At 41.6% G+C, this 22,688-nt stretch overlaps 1 protein-coding gene across 4 annotated transcripts in view; it reads right to left on the bottom strand.

Annotated features, from left to right (window-relative positions):
• The window catches only part of LOC125451281 (multiple PDZ domain protein), a 227,215-nt gene that overhangs the window by 21,001 nt on the left and 183,526 nt on the right, over positions 1-22,688 (bottom strand). For all 4 annotated transcript variants that reach the window (XM_059644577.1, XM_048528244.2, XM_059644578.1 and 1 more), the window contains 5 exons: positions 20,749-20,942; positions 12,000-12,147; positions 10,372-10,458; positions 8,122-8,224; positions 4,544-4,584 (listed from right to left, as the gene is read on the bottom strand). In XM_059644577.1, the coding sequence (XP_059500560.1) occupies positions 4,544-4,584; positions 8,122-8,224; positions 10,372-10,458; positions 12,000-12,147; positions 20,749-20,942 (573 nt within the window). The remainder of the gene's footprint in view (positions 1-4,543; positions 4,585-8,121; positions 8,225-10,371; positions 10,459-11,999; positions 12,148-20,748; positions 20,943-22,688) is intronic.

Raw genomic sequence — 22,688 nt, forward strand, 5'->3', positions numbered from 1 at the left:
TTAACTACCTATCCTGACATCCTACCTAACTCTTGCAGCCTTGTGTGAAGTCACCACCTAGGTCAGCACCATCCTTGCTGTCTGGTGAAATGGCCAGTGCTGTGACAGAGTCAATAAACTTCTCTGCTATGTAAGATAGTGCCACACTCTTCTCTCTGATATTTCCTGCTCTGTTTCTGCTATTGCAGCCAAGATTCATACTCCCTCACTCATCCTGCCCCCAAACCACTAACTCTGTATGGCCTCTTCACTGCCTCCTCACTCCCTCTGAACATCTTCCACACTTCACAGAACTGCACCAGGTGCAACAGACATGTCACCAGCTTTCATCTCATTTAATCCCTCCTCTCTCATTACAGGAGAAGACAATGTGTCTAAAGAGAACTTGTACAGCTGGAGGGGCATCAGACATGAAATTCCTCGTTCGAGGAAAGAATCCTGGCCCTCACAAGAGGAGACCAGTGCTGCTCCCGCAGGAATGTCAAGACATCCATGTGCCACCCAATTGATTAAGTACCATGCTCCATTCCACTGCGACTCACACATCAAACCCACAGTCAAAAGACAGAGTCAGAGAATTCCTACTGTGCACTAAGAGGCCATTTAGTCCAGACAGTCTGCACTGAGCCTCCTAAGGGTATTCCACACCCTTGTTTTCTGGCATCCCAGCATATCTATCACCTTGGCAGTGATGCATCTGACTATTTCAGGAGACTTCTCGAAGTCTGAAGACAGAAGTACTGCGCCCTTAGAGGAAGCCTCAGAAAGGCTGCTTTCTCTATCCATCACCAACTCCTATGACGATATCTTGGTATAAATACAAGACGTAGCTTTTCTGACATTCGACAAAGGGTTCAATTTTTTACTGAATGCAGATTTCACCATCAGGTGATCAAATGGGCCAATGATCTGAGGAGTGGCATATGGAGTGTAACTGAAACAATAAATGTGAGGTGCTGCACTTTGGAAAGGTAAATCAGGACAGGACTTAGACACTTAATAGTAATGTCCTGGGGAGTGCTGCTAAACAGAGGCTTTGGAGTTCAGGTTCATAGTTCCTTGAGAGTGGAGTCGCAGGTAGTCAGTAAGCAAAGGTGGAATTCGGTATGCTTGCCATGGAGATCATGTTGCAGCTGTGCAGGACGTTGGTTAGGCCACTTTTGGAATACTGTGTTCAATGTTGGTCTCCCTGCTATAAAAAAAGATACTGCAAAACTTGAAAGAGTTCAGAAAAGATTTACAAGAACGTTGCCAGGTGAGTAAGTTTTGACCTATAGGGAGATGCTGAATAGGCTAGGGCTATTTTCACTGAAGCGTCAGAGGCTGATGGGTGATCTTACAGAGGTTTACAAAATCATAAGGGGCATGGATAAGGTGAATAGCTAAGATCTTTTCCCCAGTGTGGGGGAGTCCAAAACTACATGTCATAGGTTTAAAGTGAGAGGAAAGATTTAAAAGAGATCTAAGTGGCAACCTTTTCACACAGAGGGTGAAGCATGGATGGACCAAGTGTCAGGAAAAGTGTTGGGTGGCTGGTAAAATTATAACATGTAAAAAGCATCTGGATGGGTATACGAATTGAAAGGGTTGAAGGGCAAAATGCTGACAAATGGGTCTAGATTAATTCAGGATATCTGGTCAGCACAGATGAGTTGAGCCGAAGGGTCTGTTTCCTTGCTATACCGCTCTGACTCTATAACATCTAAAGGTAAGTGCCAAAATTGGGACAACTGTTTCACAGACCAGTTCAGCAATTGCCTGACATAGTCATGCTCAAAGATTCCTACTTTGCAGACAATGTCCCAGACACCACTGTTACCATCCCTGGATTTGTCCTGTCCCACCACAGGACAGGGTGCCCCAATGGAATACAGTTGGGAGGGAGTTGCCCTAAGAATCCTCAATATTGATTTGAGGCCCCATGAAGTCTAATGGTTTCACGTTATACCAGGGCAAGGTAACGTGCTGCTGATTACCGTGCACCATTTTTCCTCTGCTGATGAATCAGTACTCCTTCATGTTGAACAACACTTGAAGGAAGCAGTGAGGATGGCAAGGTCACTAATGTACACTGGGTGGGGGATTTTCATATCCACTACCAAGAGTGGCTGGCAGCAGTACTACTGATTGAGCTGGTCGGATCTGAAAGGATATTGCTGCTAGATTGGGTCTGCAGCAGGTGATGGGGGAACCAACAAGAGGGAAAAATATTCCTGACCTCATCCTTGTCAATCTGTCAATTGCAGATGCATCTGTCCATGATAGTATCGGTAAGATTGACCACTGCACACAATCTTGTGGAGATTAAGTCCCACTTTCACACTGAAAATAACCAAGCTCCATTGTGTTTTGTGACACTACCACCAAACTAAACAGGGCAGGCTTCGAACAGATCTAACAACTCAAGACAGGGCATCCATGAGGCACAGTGGGCCCTCAAAAGCATTAGAATTGTCTTCCAATACAATCTGTAACCTCAGGCCCAGTATATTCTTCAGCCAACTATTAACATCAAGTCAGGGGATCAATCATTGTTCAAGGAGACTGCAGTAGGGCATGCCAAGAGTAACACCTGGCATACCCTAAAATACGGTGCTAACGCATTGACTAAACAGGACTACTTGCATGCCAAATAGCATTAGCAACAAATGATAGACAGAGCTAAGCGAACTACAACCAATGGATCAGATCGAAGCCCTGCAGTCCTGCCTCATCCTGGTGGACAATTAAATAACACACTGGAAGTGGCGGTTCCTCAAACATTTCCATCCTCAATTACGGATGGGCTCAACATCAGTGCAAAAGACAAGGCTGAAAGTATTTGCAGCGATCTTCAGAGGAAGTGCCGGCTGGATAATTTATCTCCACCTCCTCTAGTGGTCCCCAGCATCCTAGATACCAGTATTGAGCCAATTCAATTCACTCTATGTGATATCAGAAACAGACATAAATGCTGGATATAGCAAAGTTGATGGGCCCTGATAACATTCCAGCAATAGTACTGTAGGCTTGTGTTCTGAAACTTGACGCTCCCCTAGCCAAGCTCTTCTAGTACCGTTACAACACTGTAAATCTACCCAACAATGTAGAAAATTGCTCTCCACCCGAGTGCTCGCTAGCAGAAGCATGAACTATCCTCAAGATAAAATGCAGAAATTCAAAGGTGCTTTGGCAGCACCTTCCAAACTCTCAATCACTTCCATCCAGAAGTACAAGGGAAGCAGATACATGGGATCACCACCACCTTCAAGTCTCCCTCCCAGCGACTCACCAACATGACTTGGAAATACATCACTATTCCTTCCACATTGCTGGGTCAAAATCTTGAATTCTCTCCCTCGCCCCAAGCACCATTGTTAGGGAGCTGCTGAGAAGCTACAGAGGAGATTTACTAGAATGGTTATAGGGGCGTGGTATTTTAGCTATGAAGTTAGATTGAAGACTCTAATGTTCTTCTCATGAAAGCTAAGGAATTGGAGTGGCCATCTGTCAGAGAAGTTCAAGATAATGTGGACAGAGATGCTGTTCTCATTAGCAGGTGGCACAAGGCCTAAGGAATACAGATTTCAAGTTCTGGATTAGAGATGCAATGAAAATGTGAGGGTGACACAGACAGATGATCAATGATTCACAAAAAATGCAGAGCTTTAGGGATAGAGTGCGGGGAATGGAACAGAACAAATTGCTTGTGGCAATCCAACATAGACCTGATGGGGATGCTGAATGGTCTCTGTCTGTGGAGTAATATCTCCACGACTGCACTCGAGTTTGGCGTCGATCACAGGCTCGCTCTTGCCTCAGAGTTAGAAATGTGGGTTCACATCCCTCTCCAGAGACTAGGGAACAAAATCAAGCTAAATTAGCATTGTAATACTGAGGGAGTGCAGCTATTGTAGATACTGTTTTTGGCTGAAACATTAATCTGAGGCCCCAGCGTCATCTCATACACCTGTTGAAGATCACACAATATATTTTGCAGAAGATGTGCTGAGCTGGCCAATGTTTATCGCTAGCGGTCATCAAAGCAAAATACTACAGATGGTAAAAATACTGCGCAAGATCTGACAGTCACTCTGAAGACAGAAAAACAGTCATTATTTTAGACCTGTCATTGCTCTAATGAACAGTCGCAGACGTGAAAAGCAATCAGTGTTTCTCTCTCCACAGACGTTCCCAGAGCTGAGAATTTCTGAGACTTTCTGCCAAATGGTTATCATTATTTTTCTGTCCATCGTTTTTCATGCAAATTGGCTAATGTATTTCCTTCAGTGTCTACCCTTCAAAAGACACCAGTGAAAAGTGTTGTGGAATATCCTGGGATTGTGAAAGGCACCACAGTGCAAAATTCTCTTTCTAAATAAGAATTAGTTGACTATCAAATTTAACTGGATTAACAAGATTTTTACTTCAACCCTCAATTTTATAGTGCATATTCACCATTATTATATACTGGAATGGTTGATGCACTTTTTAAGACTGAATTTTTAAAAACAAATTGTCAGTTGCAGCTTACTGTGGAATTCGGACACCAGTTACCACTCACCTTATTAAACTCCACGGTTCTTAGCCCTTGGATCTCAGTCCCTTCATGAAAAAAAGTGAAAAGGGAGCATATTATGAACAAACTTTGTTTTGCAACATAGGAGCAAATTACTGCGGATGCTGGAATCTGTACTGAAAACAAAAAAAAAATGCTGGAGATCACAGCGGGTGTCAGGCAGCATCCATGGAAAGACAGCAAGCTACATTCCAAGAGTTTTCATTTCGTAATTTGTTAGTAGAATAGAGAATATATGATGCTGCCTACAGGACTCTACAATCTTACACATTTTTAAATTTCATGGAAGAACTTACTAAGTTGTTTGGCAACCGCACAGAAGTTATTAATGTAGCATTTGTCCCTTTGAAGCAAAAACTGTAGTAGTATGAACACAGATTTTCTACTACTGTGAGTGCTCTCACAATGATTGATCTGCCTGACTCACTTCGAAACTGAATAGAATCAAACCTTACACACTGCGGCATGCTAAATTACTCTGAGGTGTGAGATTGTAATTAACAGAAAACCTGGGCTAATTAACCAAATAACACTTAACAGTAAGAGATAACAAGGTGTAGAACTGTATGAACACAGCAGGCTAAGCAGCATTAGAGGAGCAGGAAGAGCAAAGTTTCAAGCCTTGAACCTTCTTCAGGAATCTGAAGAATGGTCTAGGCCCGAACCATCAGCCTTCTTGCTCCTCTGATACTGCTTGGCCTGCTGTGTTCATCCAGCTCTACACATTGTTATCTCAGAGATTCTCCAGCATCTGCAGTTCCCACTATCTCTGAAACACTTAACAGTATTTATGTTTAGACCAAAACTAGGAAAAATGATCAATTAACTGATTCTTTTCAAAAGGATACTTTCAGTGTTACTCAAAGTTAATTTTAAATATGCATATGCATGAGATACTGAATCTGGACAAAAACAGGAGTTATATTCATTAAGAATTCATTTTTCAGAGAAGATTTCTGGGAATTATTAAATTCTTCACCAACTTAGGTTCCCTGCATATTATCCAGCTGGGAAAAACCAATGCGGGAAAGACCAATGCAGGAATTCACAAAAAAGACCTGGATTTCAGGCAGAGATAGTAATGACTGCCAATGCTGGAATCAGAGATAACACTGTGTGGAGCTGGAGGAGCACAGCTGGCCAGGCAGCATCAGAGGAGCAGGAAAGTTGACGTTTCAGGTCAGGACCCTGTTCTGAAATTGGGGTGGGGGGGGGGGGGGGAGTGTCAAAATAAATAGAGGAGGAGTGGGAATGAGGAAGGTAGATGGGATGGTGATAGGTGAGTGCAGGTAAGCAGTGCTGGGGATTGGTCAGTGAGGTGGGTGGAGTGGAAAGGTGGGAGAGAAGATGGACAAATTGTGCCAGGTCAAGAAACCGGGGATACGAAGGAGTGTTGGACATGGGACGAGGCCAGGAGTGGGGAGATTTTGAAACTGGTAAAGTCCACATTGAGATCAATGGGTTGTAGGCTTCTAAGGAGGAATATGAGGTGCTGCTCCTCCAGTGTCCAGGTGGCATCATTATGACATTATGAGGAGGCCCAGGATGGACATGTCATCCAGGGAGTGGGAGTGGGAGTTGAAATGGTTACGAAGGCGTTGTCGTTTGTCATGTACAGAGCGCAGTTCCTCCTCAAAGCGGTCTCTGAGCCTCTGTTCGGTCTCACTCATGTACAGGAGGTCACATTGGGAGCAGTGGATGCAGTAGGCCACAGTAATGGATGTGCAGGTGAACCACTGTCTGATGTGAAAGGTTTGTCTGGTGCCTTGGATGGAGGTGAGGGGGGAGGTATAGGGGCAGGTGTAGCACTTCCTGAGGTTGCAGGGAAAAGTGCCGGGGGTGGTGGGGCTAGTGGGGAGGACAAGGAAGTCGCAGAGAGAGTGGTCTCTATAGAATGCAGATAGGGGTGGGGAGGGAAACATATCTTTGGTTGTTGGGTCGATAATTGAGAATGATACGTTAAACACGGAGGTTAGTGGGGTGATGTGCGAGAACAACGGGAGTTCTGTTTTAATTTTTGTTGTGGGGGGGAATGTGAGGGCACAGGTGCAGGAAGCATGAGAGTCGCTCTTGACCACATTTCTTGCATTTCCTGCAAGACAAAACCTTCCGGTCGCGAACCATTTCAACTCCCAATCCCACGGCGACACGTCCATCCTGGGGTTCCTCCACTGTCACAATGACGTCACCTGGAAACTGAAGGAGCATGACATCATATTCCATCTTGGGAGCCTACAATCCAATGGTCTCAATGTGGGCTTTACCAGTTCAAAATCTCCCCACCCCTGGCCTCATCCCATGACGACCACTCCCTCTCATTCCCGCTTCGTTGACCTGACACAACCTGTCCATCTTCTCTCTCATCTATCTGCTCCTCCCACCTCATTGACCAATCCCCATCACTATCTACCTGCACTCACTTATCACCATCCCACCTACATTCCTCAGTCCCACCCCCTCCTCTATTTACTTCGGAGCTCCCTTTCCCTTCCCCCTTTTCTGAAGAAGGGTCCCGACCCAAAATGTCAACTTTTCTGCTCCTCTTACGCTGCTTGGCCTGAATTTCAGGCATCGTCTTTTAGGCAAAGAGGGAGGGAGGGTAAGAACAGAAAAACATGTAACAGCAGATCTGGAAGGCATTCTCTCTCTTGCCTTTTGTTTCTTTCAGTCTCTTGGATGACAAAGACTGGTAAAAAGCAAATGGGAGAAATATAGATTCATTGAGAGCTTCAAGCTATCTGCATTTACAATCGCTGAAGCTAAAAGTCATTAATTAAACTATTGTGCTCTCAGGTTAAACTTAATACCTCAAGGGCCTTTGAAATTACAGGTAAGTAATCTATATTTTTGCAGTCTCCCCTTTTTAAACATTTTATCTGTGTATGATTGATGTTGCACTTTGTTATTTTTCTTAGGATTGGTAAATAATATGATCCCTTTCTCTCTCTCACAAGAAAACCCAGCAATTGGTGTCTTTGTTTTGATATGGTGAACATGTTTTAATTGAAGTTGTGATACAGCTGCAAGCTAAAAGAAATTTTAAGTTGTTGCAGCGAACTGAGGGAATTCAAAAGACATGAGCTCATCCAACCCTCTTCACCTGGTCGTAACGAACAAAATGCTAGTTACTGGAATTGATAAACTGCTTACTGCCAACTTAGGTTATGCTTACTAAGGCAACGGTAAAATTAATTTGTGGGATGACATAGCCTAACTATTCTTGGCGCTAAACAAATCAGAGCTTTTCATGGTAATTTACTAACACATTCACGGCAATGGAATAACATATGATGAAAAACATGTTTCTATTTTTATAATAAATGTTAATTCTAATTTAAGTATTACATTTTTTTTGCAAATTTAGAAGTGAGACATTATGACTAGAACAGAGACAGGGTCATCTTAGCTTTTAAGGCTAACTGAAACATGTATAAATAATGCACTGCAACATTTTCCCAGGCTGATGTGTATTCCAGCCCTTTAGGAATAAATACTTGTGTCACATTTTAATAAGAATCAAGTAGAATACTCAACATTAACCCACAAGACTGAATAGCTCTTACAGGCAGGTGTTCTGTACCCAGTTTCATGTAGATCAGCTTGGGTAGATCCAGATGTAGCAGAATAGAACGTGGTCAATCCGCCACTACTACTCCCTTCACTGACCTGAGAGAATAGTCACAATTAGCATGACTGCGATTATAAAATTAATATGTCTGAACATTGCTTTGAGTATTCAGAATACAGGTTTTTCTGATAATAATGTCATGTATAACTTGGTATTAATCTTTTCAGTATCACGATATTTGTGTAAGTTTATAAGTTTTTAGTCTCAGCCCTAAAGTACAAAAAATAGGATTTGTACATTTTCTAGAGAGAAGAAAGCAGGTAAATTTGCACGTCATTTGCCGAAAAAACTTCCTTTTGGTAATCAAAATCATTATGTCATCTACCCTAGACCACAAGTATCACAAAAATACAAATTGTTGTTTTATTAGTTGGAACTTTTTTGAAGAATCCTCAAGGTCCTTTTTTGAGAATTTTAGCTAGTGACACAAATACAGGAGTAAGATAACCATAAAAAGGATTATCTATACGCTTGGGAATTTATGATGCAATTAATCCCTCAACAATCCCTTAGATTAACGCTGCAAAATATTATTAACGATTCAACTATTAATAATGCTGAAATACTACTCCAGAACTAAATCAAGACATTTTAAATGATCAACACTACACAAACTACAAATTTTTCTCATAAATCTATGACAGTATTCTATCAACAATCATTAATACTGCAGCTGTTTTGCAATATTCTGATTTTCCATCGCTGAAACAAGCGTAAGGTTCTAGTAACTAGCAGGAAATAGAGAAGTCACAAACAGGAATGAAAAACTTGTGAATGGAAAAGTTTCCAGAAGATTTTGTTAATATGAATTCTAGTATATTGCAACGGCAATGTAATGAGTTGATAAAAATTACTTATGAGCTCTTCCTTTATTTAAAATTTTATAACACAAACATTTCAGGCTTGATTGCCTGTAAAAGCAGTAGACTCGCCAACTTTAAGGGGCATTGAAATAGTCACTGGATAAACATATAGATGATAATGGAATAGAGTAGATTAGATGGGCTTCAGATTGGTTTCACAGTCAGTGCAATTTCGAGGGCCAAAGGGCCTCTGGTGCGCTGTAATGTTCTATGCTCTATGATGTTAGATATTGTTAGATGATGTTAGATGTTAAATTTGCAGACTTTCTAATGCTGATGTTCCTTTTACCAATTTAAATAGATTGCTGTTGACGAAAATCAGAACAAAAATAATGATACTATAATTGCGATGACCACCTTTACAAGAATAAGTAAGGAAGGCCGAGAGCATTGACCTTATCAGGAATGTTTGCATGAAAGATAAACCAATTCCAAGTAACATAAAATAAGCTGCTTGGAGCTTTCTATTTTCACAGGTTCCGTTATCAGTTGAGCAACAAACTGTGCCATCTGTCCCAAAAAATGCAAACATAAAACTGGCCAAGATAAACTTTATAGTTTAAGACAAAGTCCTATGTTTCAGACTGTAGACCAGTTCTGTACTGGAAGTGGTGGTGGTCAGAATGGACAATGGGAGAGGTGGAGTATTAAAAGCATTACTTCACCATTAACTTTTTTTCTAAAACCTTTATCATACATACATTTTAAAACACTGGCAATTTTAAAAAATCCATAAGTTAGCCAAAAAACATTGGAGATAGATGACACGAAGCAATATTTATGAACACTCTTCAAAGCTAATTAGCCTTCAGTTTCATCTGTGTATTGAAAATCATTTCCTCAAAAAAAGTTAATATGACACCAAATCATATTGGGAAATTAAAACAGGCAACACCTGAGAGATCTTTACTGTCTGTACGTACTTGAAGACTTATTCTCAGAAATTTAATTAGGAATTATCCCTACTCCACAAACATGATAAATCCAAGATTAATAACAATCCATGTTCGAAATTCAATCCAGTAAAATGACTACATTGTACCCCTTTTGTAAATAAGATCATTAAAAATCACAAACTTTAGAGTTATTTGGTGTCAACTAAAAATGTAAAGAATATACGGCAGTTACTAACATTAGATTCATAATTTGATTTTACATCATGTGCTTCCAGCATCAGTTAGCTGCACTTGACTAAAATAATCATTGCTCCATCTGCTTATAATTTACATAAACAGTAAAAGAGATGAATAATATCCAGCCCTACAAATCAACTTAATTTATTTTCTTGTGGAAAGCTCAAATATCAGCTTAGAGATACAAACCTGGCTACTTTGGGAACCTCTTCTATCAGGTGAGAATGATCCAGCCTTTAACCTGCCAACCTCTAATCTCACTGTGCCTTGTGCACACTAAAACAAAGAACAGAAAGATTACTTTATCTATTAAATATCTGAGAACATTTCAATCTGTACAAATGGAGAGTATGAGTTAACTTGTCAGGAACTTCTACATTTTGAATTACATCACCTAAAATCATGGAATACTCTACATGTCAGACCAAACTGCTCTCTGGCTACTCTATGCTACTGAACTGACACAGAAAATGAAACACATGCTCACAGAGAGGAGTTCTTTAGGAAACCACTTTGTCACAAGTACCAGAGAACAGGAAAAGAGAACTAATTTTCTTTGATTTTGAATCTGGGAAAGGAACATTTCTAAAGTGTCCACTTAGAAACAAAAGGTGGAGACGTGGATCACAGAATTCCAATGCGAAAAAAAAGGTCTGTGCCACCCTGCACTTGAATAAGGTCATGAAAGCAACTAATTTTTAAAAATAGCATGGGACATTCAGACATAATGTCATGTCGGAAAAATCTAATGAAGTGGCTTGATTGAAATGTCCACAGGCGGGTTAGGGGTCTGTAGGTCTCCTCTAAAGAAACTAGAGTTTGATAAAAGTTCTGTGGAACACACATAAATAGCTTAGGACAGGAAAATAGGGACAATTACAGTAGTAGACAGATACAAGGCCTTAGTGTGTTATAAGACAATATAACTCCTTTATTCCCGAATCACTTGTCGCCATTTTAATTATTTCTTTCTATGTTTATACAAGTTATTGCTATCTCATTTTATATTATCTGTTCCTAGCATGAGTAAACTTCCATTTTCACCTCCACAATACACTTTCCACTTTATCCATTACTTTCTCTTCCATTTTTAGCCCAGAATCTGTTCAGGCTAAAATTTGGCTTTAAGTTCTATATTTATGCAAGGCATTATGCTATTTGTTTTCCCTTAAAGGATACATCATCCAACTCACAGAATCTCTACAGTGTGAAAACAGGCCATTTGGCCCAACAAGTCCACACCATCCCTCCAAAGAGCATGCCATCCAAACCCATTCCCCTTCCCTGTAGCCCAGCATTTCCCACGTCTAATTCGCCTAATTCAAACAACCCTGGACACTCAGGCAATTTAGCATGGCCAAATCACCTAACCTGACATCTTTAGACTCAGAGGGAACGGGAGGAAACCCACGCAGACAAGGGAGAATGTGCAAACTCCACACAGACAAGGAAGAATGTGCAAACTCCACACAGACAGTTCCCCGAGGGTGGAATCAAACCATGGTTCGTGGCGCTGTGAGGCAGCAGTGCCAACCCTGCTGATTGGTCATCCGGATTACTAACTTCTTGGCTGAATTAGGTTTGGCCAGAACCCTTATCCTTTGGTTTCAACAAGGCTAAAATGAAAGTCCTGTAGCAAAAATTGTATTTCTCACTTAGTTTTGTACAACTTATGGAACAAATGACTAGCTGTGTCCATTATGAGAATATATCAATATCAAAATACTTAAATTTTTCCACTGTCGAAATTAATAAGTCTTGGTCACATTTACTGTTTCTAAGTCCTTGCCAAATCATAATTTATGCATTAGTCAGACCTTCAGCATAGCAGCAACGGTCTCCTGAGTTGCGCTTCGAACGTCCTCTCCATTCACAGACAGTATTTGGTCCCCTTGCACAAGGCTCCCATCCAGATCTACTATTCCTCCTTTCACAATGTCTGACACAAAGACCCCAGTATCATTTCTATTGAAAACAAGTACAGATATAAATTAGGTGTGATAAATACTGGGGAGATGCTGCGTTCCGCGTGGTGTGGTGGTGGTGGGGTTGGAGAGGAGGAGAACATGCTCCTTAACATATGTTCTCAAGCTAGTAAGGATGATTTAAGTCATCTGGATTTGGTGAAATATATTCCATAATGTCTTAGGTGAAATTGTTTATGGATCTATACCAGGAACATTGTATTGCCTGCATAGTGGAAAAACTAGGAACACTAAACTATATGCCCATATATGGCAATGTATTTGTGTTTTTATGTATAAATGGAAAGGAAAATCAGATGGGAGTTTTGTTTTACAAACATGCAGACTGATCTTAATTTTCACTGCATTCTAGAGTTATGGACCTGATCAGGCCCCCTCAAAATATATTAAGAAGGTAGCCTATACCCTAATATTTTCTGATTTCAAAAGGTAAATGTCAGGTGCTGTGTTCCAACTGCAATTTTATGGGTTAAACTACTTGACATTAAGCAAAACACAATTTATTCAAAAGTTGTAGTTAAAATACAACAAAAGAAAGAAGAATGTAGAATAACTTACTCTACTGAAAACTTAACAGAATACTAGATATATTAACTATTACTAAATTAACTGTTCCAATATAGGAAAAAGGCAAATTCAGAAAACAAATACGGACCCAGGAAAATCTCACCTCATCTGCAAGATGTGCATGAGCTATAACGTGGAACATACTAATTACAAGACATTTAGAAATAAGAACAGTTGAAAATGATTTAATCTAGTGACAGAGATGATGGGAACTGCAGATGCTGGAGAATTCCAAGATAATAAAATGTGAGGCTGGATGAACACAGCAGGCCAAGCAGCATCTCAGGAGCACAAAAGCTGACGTTTCAGGCCTAGACCCTTCATCAGAAAGGGGGATGGGGAGAGGGAACTGGAATAAATAGGGAGAGAGGGGGAGGCGGACCGAAGATGGAGAGTAAAGAAGATAGGTGGAGAGAGTGTAGGTGGGGAGGTAGGGAGGGGATAGGTCAGTCCAGGGAAGACGGACAGGTCAAGGAGGTGGGATGAGGTTAGTAGGTAGCTGGGGGTGCGGCTTGGGGTGGGAGGAAGGGATGGGTGAGAGGAAGAACCGGTTAGGGAGGCAGAGACAGGTTGGACTGGTTTTGGGATGCAGTGGGTGGGGGGGGAAGAGCTGGGCTGGTTGTGTGGTGCAGTGGGGGGAGGGGACGAACTGGGCTGGTTTAGGGATGCAGTAGGGGAGGGGGAGATTTTGAAACTGGTGAAGTCCACATTGATACCATACGGCTGCAGGGTTCCCAGGCGGAATATGAGTTGCTGTTCCTGCAACCTTCGGGTGGCATCATTGTGGCAGTGCAGGAGGCCCATGATGGACATGTCATCTAGAGAATGGGAGGGGGAGTGGAAATGGTTTGCGACTGGGAGGTGCAGTTGTTTGTTGCGAACTGAGCGGAGGTGTTCTGCAAAGCGGTCCCCAAGCTTTCCAGAGAGACCACTCTCTCCGTGACTCCCTTGTTCGCTCCACACTGCCCTCCAACCCCACCACACCCGGCACCTTCCCCTGCAACTGCAGGAAATGCTACACTTGTCCCCACACCTCCTCCCTCACCCCCATCCCAGGCCCCAAGATGACATTCCACATTAAGCAGAGGTTCACCTGCACATCTGCCAATGTGGTATACTGCATCCACTGTACCCGGTGCGGCTTCCTCTACATTGGGGAAACCAAGCGGAGGCTTGGGGACCGCTTTGCAGAACACCTCCGCTCAGTTCGCAACAAACAACTGCACCTCCCAGTCGCAAACCATTTCCACTCCCGCTCCCATTCTCTAGATGACATGTCCATCATGGGCCTCCTGCACTGCCACAATGATGCCACCCGAAGGTTGCAGGAACAGCAACTCATATTCCGCCTGGGAACCCTGCAGCCGTATGGTATCAATGTGGACTTCACCAGTTTCAAAATCTCCCCCTCCCCTACTGCATCCCTAAACCAGCCCAGTTCGTCCCCTCCCCCCACTGCACCACACAACCAGCCCAGCTCTTCCCCCCCACCCACTGCATCCCAAAACCAGTCCAACCTGTCTCTGCCTCCCTAACCGGTTCTTCCTCTCACCCATCCCTTCCTCCCACCCCAAGCCGCACCCCCAGCTACCTACTAACCTCATCCCACCTCCTTGACCTGTCCGTCTTCCCTGGACTGACCTATCCCCTCCCTACCTCCCCACCTACACTCTCTCCACCTATCTTCTTTACTCTCCATCTTCGGTCCGCCTCCCCCTCTCTCCCTATTTATTCCAGTTCCCTCTCCCCATCCCCCTCTCTGATGAAGGGTCTAGGCCCGAAACGTCAGCTTTTGTGCTCCTGAGATGCTGCTTGGCCTGCTGTGTTCATCCAGCCTCACATTTTATTATCTTAATCTAGTGACACATGTCTTATCTGGGACTAGTTTAGGCTGAATAGTGACAACTATGTAGACGGTTCAAACACCTGCTACAGGTTATCTCAGCTTGCAAAACACATTATTTGCATTTAATCTGCATGTGATTTTCAGAAGTCCCTGCTACCAACTACTCTGGCCAAAATCAAAGGCAAGTTTATACTGATCCCACTTCTATACAATCCTCTAAAATACACACCAAGCATCAAATTAATAGCCTGCTTTATTAATTCTTGCACTTATTCTTATCTTTTATTGTGAGGCTGTCTTTGCCAGACAGGCAGCCAGAAAATCTTGGGTGTCTGAAAGCAGAAAAGCACAGTAAAAGGATTCTAATCCTAACCCCTAAGAGGGTGGCAGAACTGAAGGTAGTTGGAAAATGATGACTGCCGAGGCAATAATTTGGAATGTTCTCTCTTAGGTGTTCAGGAGTTGCAGTTATGTCAGTGCTATGTCAGGCCTCAGAACATTGTAGCTGTGATAATAAGGGATGGCTCACCCATTGGCCTCGATCCACCATTCAATGGGACCATTGCTGATCTGCAATCTAACTCCATGTACCTGATTTTGCCCCATATCTTTTAATAGTTCTGGATATCAAAACAAAAACCAACCAATCTAGAATTTAAGCTGTGAAATACATAATCATAATTAACTGCCATTTTCAGGAACAGACTTTCCAATTGTGGCATATAATGGATTGTGGGAAGGTGTTGTAACTTTCTTCCAGAAAGACAGGTTCAATTTTTTAAACTTATACCCCTATTCTCAGACATTAAAATCAACATAAATAGTTTCTAATATGTAACTAAAACTGCTCAAAACATATTGCTCACAATAGTTCCTTTTATTGAAAGGTGACAACCAAAAACATTAAGTTTCTCTCTCTCCAGAGATGATGCGTGAACTGCAATTTTTTAAAATCACGTTTCATGAAAATGCACACAATTCTGATGAAAAGTCATTGATATGAAACAGTGAGTCTGTTTCTATCTCCACAAATGCTATTAAACCTGATGTGTACTTCCAATATTTTCTGTCTTTATTTCAGATTTTCAGCAGGCTCTGCAATTTATTTTTTCAAAACCAGGATTAACTAATTCAGCCTAGATGATATAATGAATTTCAGCACCTTAGCTGACAGATGCTGAAAGATACCAAGGGCCCGTTATTAAATAGTAGTCTTCTGTAATTTCCAAATTTGGAAGGTAGGATCAGGAAGCATGAACATGAAACTTGTTGCTATCGTGGCTTAACAATCTGTCATGGTACAAACAGTGATCATTTAGTGAGGTACTAGAAGATGTCCAATTGCTCAATATTGTTAGTCCTTCAGCAGAAGGAAGGAAGATGGCAAAAAAAACTGAGCAAAGTTTCTACTTTTTGTATCAGTACAACCTATGCAGTGCTAAACGGTAGTTTACAATTACTTTTCCTAAACACAGATAAGGCAGAAAGCATTTTATAATCAGTATAAGAGGTATCCATACAGATTAATGAAGAAATCAAAAAGTATGTAGATATGGGGGGGACTGGAGTATTATTTTAACCAGCTGTGCTTCAAAGAAATTTATTGCTCAATTTAATTGATCAGAGGCCAAAAATCTGACAAACTAAGGTCACTAAAATTTCAATCGCAATACAATGGGCTTGAAGTCACACACAGCCTACATTTCCTTTTCTAAAGCACATGAGTGAACCAGATGAGTTTACACAACAGTGATAGCTCTCAATTTCAGATTTTCTTAAGTATATTTAAATCCACCAATTTCCCCAGGGAATTAATCTGATGTACTGGTTATCAAGGTGCCATCAGCACCCCTAATGACTATATTAATACACTCTACATCCTTTCTAATTATTTTCTAAAGAAGTCACAGTATGACATTTACGTTGTTTTCAATGAAGAAACTAAGAATTTTGCTATATTCTACAAGCCATTATTACAATTTATGACGCGAGCACGAAAAATTGCTTCATCATAATTTTGGAATCAGTAGAACCACAAACTTCCTGCATTTGATGTGCGCTCACTTTTCCTATTTAGTCATTTGTGTGTATTCAAACTCCTGGTTGGGCTAATGTTTCCCTTTTTTAAATTGCATGAATTGTACTTTTAAATGTTGGATCTGCCATATATTGAGTCAGAAACGTGGATTTCTCAAATGATATATTCAAATCTCTCACACACTCTGGCCCGCAAGTTTCTTGCTTCCATGACCATAACATCTCCTGCCTCTAGTCTCACTGCAGCCCATCAGTTGCCAACACCCTCAACAAGGCTTTGAGACCTTCAAGTCTGGAGATAACAATGTTCTCCTGGTTAATCTCTAAAACATTAAGCAGTTGTAAAATTCTGCGCCGAATTCCAACTTGCACCAATTCTCACCCTTTTCTTGACCATCTGCATTGGCTTCAGGTTCGACCCTGTAACAAGTTTCACTTTAAAATTCTCAGCTTCATCATTTAGTTCTTTTGCGCAATTGCTCCTTCCCATCCGTATATCTTTTTCTAGCCCAACAATTTCCACCCCACCCCCAGAGTTCTCAAGCTTCTGGTTTCACAAGCATTTCACACACCCACTCCCAGTTCCCCCACTTACCTGGGCCTCATCCTTTCTATTTACCTCCGCTTGGCTCTCTCTCTCTCTCTCTCACAAACATGCTATAAAAAACTTCTTTACATTCACCTCTTTGATCAGGTTTGATCACTCATTCCAATATTTACTTCTTTGGTTTGGCATTCCTTTTATTTTTCATTCTGCTGTGAAGCAGCTCTAGGTTTCTGAATATACTAAAGGTGCTAATTAAATGTAAAGTATCTTTTAAAAGTTTGCGCTAAGTTTTGATGTTTAAATCCACGCAATAATTACCATAATAATGGAGATTTCAGTGTTTGGAACATCTGATTTTATAATTAATTTACATTAGAAACATAAATTTTAGCTTGGAGATTGAAAGATTTAAATGCAAGTTAAACAGAACACTTTAGCTGGCAAGTTCATCAAATGGGTTTGGGTAATTCCAATTCAAAAGGGAATTCTTACTGTGCTGCTGAAACTGCAGCGAGAGTTTTCAGTCAGATCTGGGATTGAAGTGGATACTTTGGATCTCTGGAGAAGTCATTTTGGTTAGAAGCTGGGGTGTAAATACTGGAAGATTTAAAATATTTATCTAGTTTTCCTAGACTAACTAATCTTTGAAAACAATTTATAAATGGGCATTGTTTGATGGAGCCAGTGAGTCTGGTAAGATGGCAGTCATCCCTATCACTGATGTAATTTATGCACATCAGTCCCAAAAATCAAAGGGATACTTTTAAGGTAAAATTTAATTTTATGTCTGGAACGTGCCATACATGCTACGTTCCTATATGTGATGTAGGAAGTATTGGTTGAAATCATGGGTCAATATAACTTGCTTAAGATTTCTTGAGGGCTGCTTTTTAATTTTCAGGTTTACTTTTTCATTCTCACTAACTCTTTTATTAGGTGAGACAGTCACATTGTAACAGTAATTGTGTTGCAACTTGGAGCATTTGAACTCACTGAAACAGAAGTATAAGAATTCATCAATATCATCAATCAACTCACCTTTACAATTAAAGCAACGTTATATACAGAAAGCATTAAGTTCCTAGATACCACAATATTTTAATTGGTACAGGACAAAAGGCATAAATTAACAAAAAATAATCAACACATTTCCAGAAATCAAAGCTATCACCCTTCACACATCTTCCACAAACTAGCAATGCCACACCTAATGCCATTCTACTACATATGCAAAAAGCTGGAAAATTTTAACCAGTTACCATCCTTTTTTACTGCTCCTCAGTTTTCATTTGCAAGGAATCGTTTCCCTCAGTGATTTGAAGTTTTCTTGGAAGATAATTAATTCAGCATTACGTTGTTGACAGTTTTGAAACTGCTTTCTATCTACTGTAGCCATCCTTGCTCTTCACACCTTCTTCCGGCCCACTTTTTCACTTACTTCCACATTACAGCCTCCATCTCTTATCTACAGTCTCTTTTGCTGCCAACACTCCTCTTTACAGCCTTCTCCAATCCAACATGTGGCCACACATAGTGTCCACACATATTCTGGATCCAGCTAAAGGCAGCCTTGATCCCTCCTGCAGAAGATGGACCCTGAGCCTGGCCTTGGCTAAATGCAACCCCCAAGCATGTTGCAACCATAGATGATTCTGGTCTCGGCTAAAGGTAGATCGCTATTCTCTGCCTAAGCAGGAGGTGGTGCCACATATTTGGGTCGCAGATAAAGGTGGAACCCCTCGTGCCAGCCTTGGCTAAAGGAGGCTTCCCCATCTCAGCCTCATGTAAAAGTGGCCTCCCCCATCCTGGTCTTGTCTAAAGACACATCCTTGATCCCAATTGCAGCCAGAAGTAGCCCTGGCTAAATGTATCTCACCAGAACTAATTTTGATCATGGCCAAAAGTGTCATCGATCCTGGCCTCAGCTCAGGTGAAGATCCTGGACTGTACTTATAGCAGGCAGGCTCTGAGATTCAATGATGGGTTTCCACACCGCCCATTACTCCTCTATAATATTTGCTGCCGAAAGATTCACCAGACTCTAGCAGGAGAATTCTTGAGATTAGAAGAGTGGCTCCTTATCATTTTCTTCCATTCTATTCTCTCTGATTTCTCGGCCTTACAAGTCGATATTTTCAGTCAGCAATTTGGGGATGTTTGAGGGTTAGCATGCCTGCTGCCCCATATATTTGGAGGTTTGGTTGGAATTCTGGAAATAGCAAGATATAGCCTGGAATTGGCCCAGAATAGAACTGTCAAAGTGATGCAGAGCAGCTGAAACCATGTTAGATAGTTATCAGAAACCAAGGGGAGTATGATTTAAAGACCACTCATCAAGATTGTGAGCGAGACCTATCCTTGATCTGGACAATTCCTAAACCTTGAGCTGTTGAATGACCCCAAGAGATCTGCCAACTGAGTGAATAGCTGGAATATCAAGGAGAAATCAAAGTGAATTGTAAAATGCTGTGGTAAACTTTGGTGACTAAACCTTCCAAACCCTGTCATGAATAGTGGAACTATAACATGGAGCTAAAAGCAGAAAGGGGTTAAAACGTCAGTGTTTGTTGAGATTTTCCAATCTGAAGCAGATGTACCTATAAACTATGCTGTTAGTAATTCAGTGATAATGGGAACTGCAGATGCTGGAGAATCCATGATAATAAAATGTGAGGCTGGATGAACACAGCAGGCCCTGCAGCATCTCAGGAGCACAAAAGCTGATGTTTCGGGCCTCGACCCTTCATCAGACAGGGGGATGGGGTGAGGGTTCTGGAATAAATAGAGAGAGGGGGGGAGGCGGACCGAAGATGGAGAGAAAAGGAAATAGGTGGAGAGGACAGTATAGGTGGGGAGGTAGGGAGGGGATAGGTCAGTCCAGTGCCACAATGATGTCACCCGAAGGTTGCAGGAACAGCAACTCATATTCCGCTTGGGAACCCTGCAGCCCAACGGAATCAATGTGGACTTCACTAGCTTCAAAATCTCCCCTTCCCCCACCACATCCCAAAACCAGCCCAGCTCTTCCCCTCCACCCACTGCATCCCAAAACAAGTCCAGCCTGTCTCTGCCTCCCTAATCTGTTCTTCCTCTCAACCATCCCTTCCTCCCACCCCAAGCCGCACCTCCATCTCCTACCTACTAACCGCATCCCACCTCCTTGACCTGTCCGTCTTCCCTGGACTGACCTATCCCCTCCCTATCTCCCACCCTATACTCTCCTCTCCACCTATCTTCTTTTCTCTCCATCTTCGGTCCGCCTCCCCCTCTCTCCCTATTTATTCCAGAACCCTCACCGATGAAGGGTCTAGGCCCGAAACGTCAGCTTTTGTGCTCCTGAGATGCTGCTGGGCTTGCAGTGTTCATCCAGCCTCACATTTTATTACTGTTAGTAATTCAGTTTTATTTAACGCTCATACAGTGAAGTAATTTCTGTTGGAAACATGAAATCTCGTGTCGTTTTTTTCAGTTTATATAGGAAGTGTGAATTTCTCCTTAAACATTGTTAGTCTCTGTGAAGATTATCATACAAGATTATTTTCCACAATCAGTTTTGAATCTAATGAACAGAACTTTTTTGATACCTTTTTCCAACAATACTCAGTCCAAGACCTTTCCCTGGTTTCTTGTGCAATTCAACAATCAGCAAATCATACATATCTTCCTCCTTGTAATGACCTTCATCCCTGTAGACAGTCAGGCGTACTTTTTGTGGAGTTTGTCTCAGAACATTTATTGCTTCATCATGAGTGGCAACTCTCAAATCAATTCCATTAACCTACAGAAATGTAACAGAATGTGAAATAGAGAGATCCTTATCATATTAAAAGAAAGACCTGAAATGTCTGCTAATGGCACAATTGTGAAAACATGCTGACTTTGCCAAGGTGAAATAACGGCCATGTTTCTTCGTATATAAAATCTCCCAAGTGGGAAAATTTCTTCATGTCTACCCTACCTATCCCTCTCAAAATACAGTAATAATCACATAGTATATTATTAAAAAATCAGGTGTTAGAATTAGGTCAGACTAGCGTCTGACCAATGATCATCGTCAGGACCTGAACTAAATTGCAACCTGGAGCTGGGATGGGGATGTGTGACAAAACACAGACTGAGTCAGTTTCTTTGTAAGGCTTTACACGTGAAGAACCAGATTCTGGATCAGAAGTTAAGTTTGATATTTGTTATTAAGCTTTTCTTGAGAACATGGAGGGTAAGTAGAATTCTTCACTGCCTCAGAAGGGAGCATTGGCTATTTTTTTGTGCACCAGTTTAACCTGCAAATCCCAATCTCTGACATGTTAGCTCTGCAGCCTCCTGTTTAAAATGGCAATCATGATGCTCCACCCTTATCCACTCCCGAATGTAACACTGACCACTCAGTCTTTCTCCCCGGTCATCAATGTCCCCTGCTCTCCTGAACATAGCTCAACCTCTCACTTCCCCACTGTTAGTTTCTCTAGCTCACAGCCCCAGTCTCGCAACTTCTTGTTTCCAGCCCCAAACTTCTCTCACAACCAACTGTTGGGAACAGTCACCATGACTGCGACCTCCAACGACAGTTCACACTTAATCCGACTGGTGCTCAGGTAGGACATTACAACATGTAATTTAAATCATAGAAGCACAGAATCCATACAATATGGAAACAGGCCTTTTGGCCCAACAAGTCCACACCGACCCTTGGAGCATCCCTGAATACTATGGGCAATTTGACATGACAAAATGCGAGCGACTTTCTTTAAGATGGGCAGGAAAACACATACTTGGTCCTGGTAGGTTTTACAGACACAACCTTGCTTCTTAGCACTCTCTTTGTTTATCCATCAATATCGGGGCCATAGTATGAATACTGTATTAGAATACATTTATAGCACTTCAAGCCAGTGCATTAAATGATGGATCTGAACTCAGGGTATGTTTGGCACAGTGTAGCACCACTCAAAGTGCTAAGCATGGGGAAATTTAACTCCCATGTGTCACTTAAATAATGCCTCTTGTCTCTAACTGACAAACACCAGGTGACTGTGCAAACAGAGGGTTAGACATTCAAGGTTCCAAGAGAAGAATCCTCTTCTTTGTCTAATGTTGAGAAAGGGAGTTCATTGCAGATGCTGGGAGGGGGAGGGAAGACTTAAGGTCGTGTGGGCCAGTAACCAATGAAGAAACGGAGTTAGGGGATTAGCAAGTTAGAGACCGGAACTGATATCATCACTAACTGAAATATCATGACAAGCATAAATCATATGCTATATCCAACATAGTTTGAGTACACAAGCTCAGATACACACACATCAGAGGATACAGCAATTTAGACAACTCAGTTGTCACATGATAACCCCCTTGGAGAAAAATTGGAGGTGTTCAACTCTGGTAAGAACGCCTTGATATCTCTGGCATTAAACACTGATAAACATCTCCAAGAAGCAATCAGATATCGTGGGTAGCTGGGTGTATGTTGGCTTATTCCAGTTTTTCCACAGGAAACCATGTGCTCGCTAAGTATTGCTATCAGAAAAAT

The sequence above is a fragment of the Stegostoma tigrinum genome, chromosome 3 (genome assembly GCF_030684315.1).
Source record: "Stegostoma tigrinum isolate sSteTig4 chromosome 3, sSteTig4.hap1, whole genome shotgun sequence".
NCBI lineage: Eukaryota > Metazoa > Chordata > Chondrichthyes > Orectolobiformes > Stegostomatidae > Stegostoma > Stegostoma tigrinum.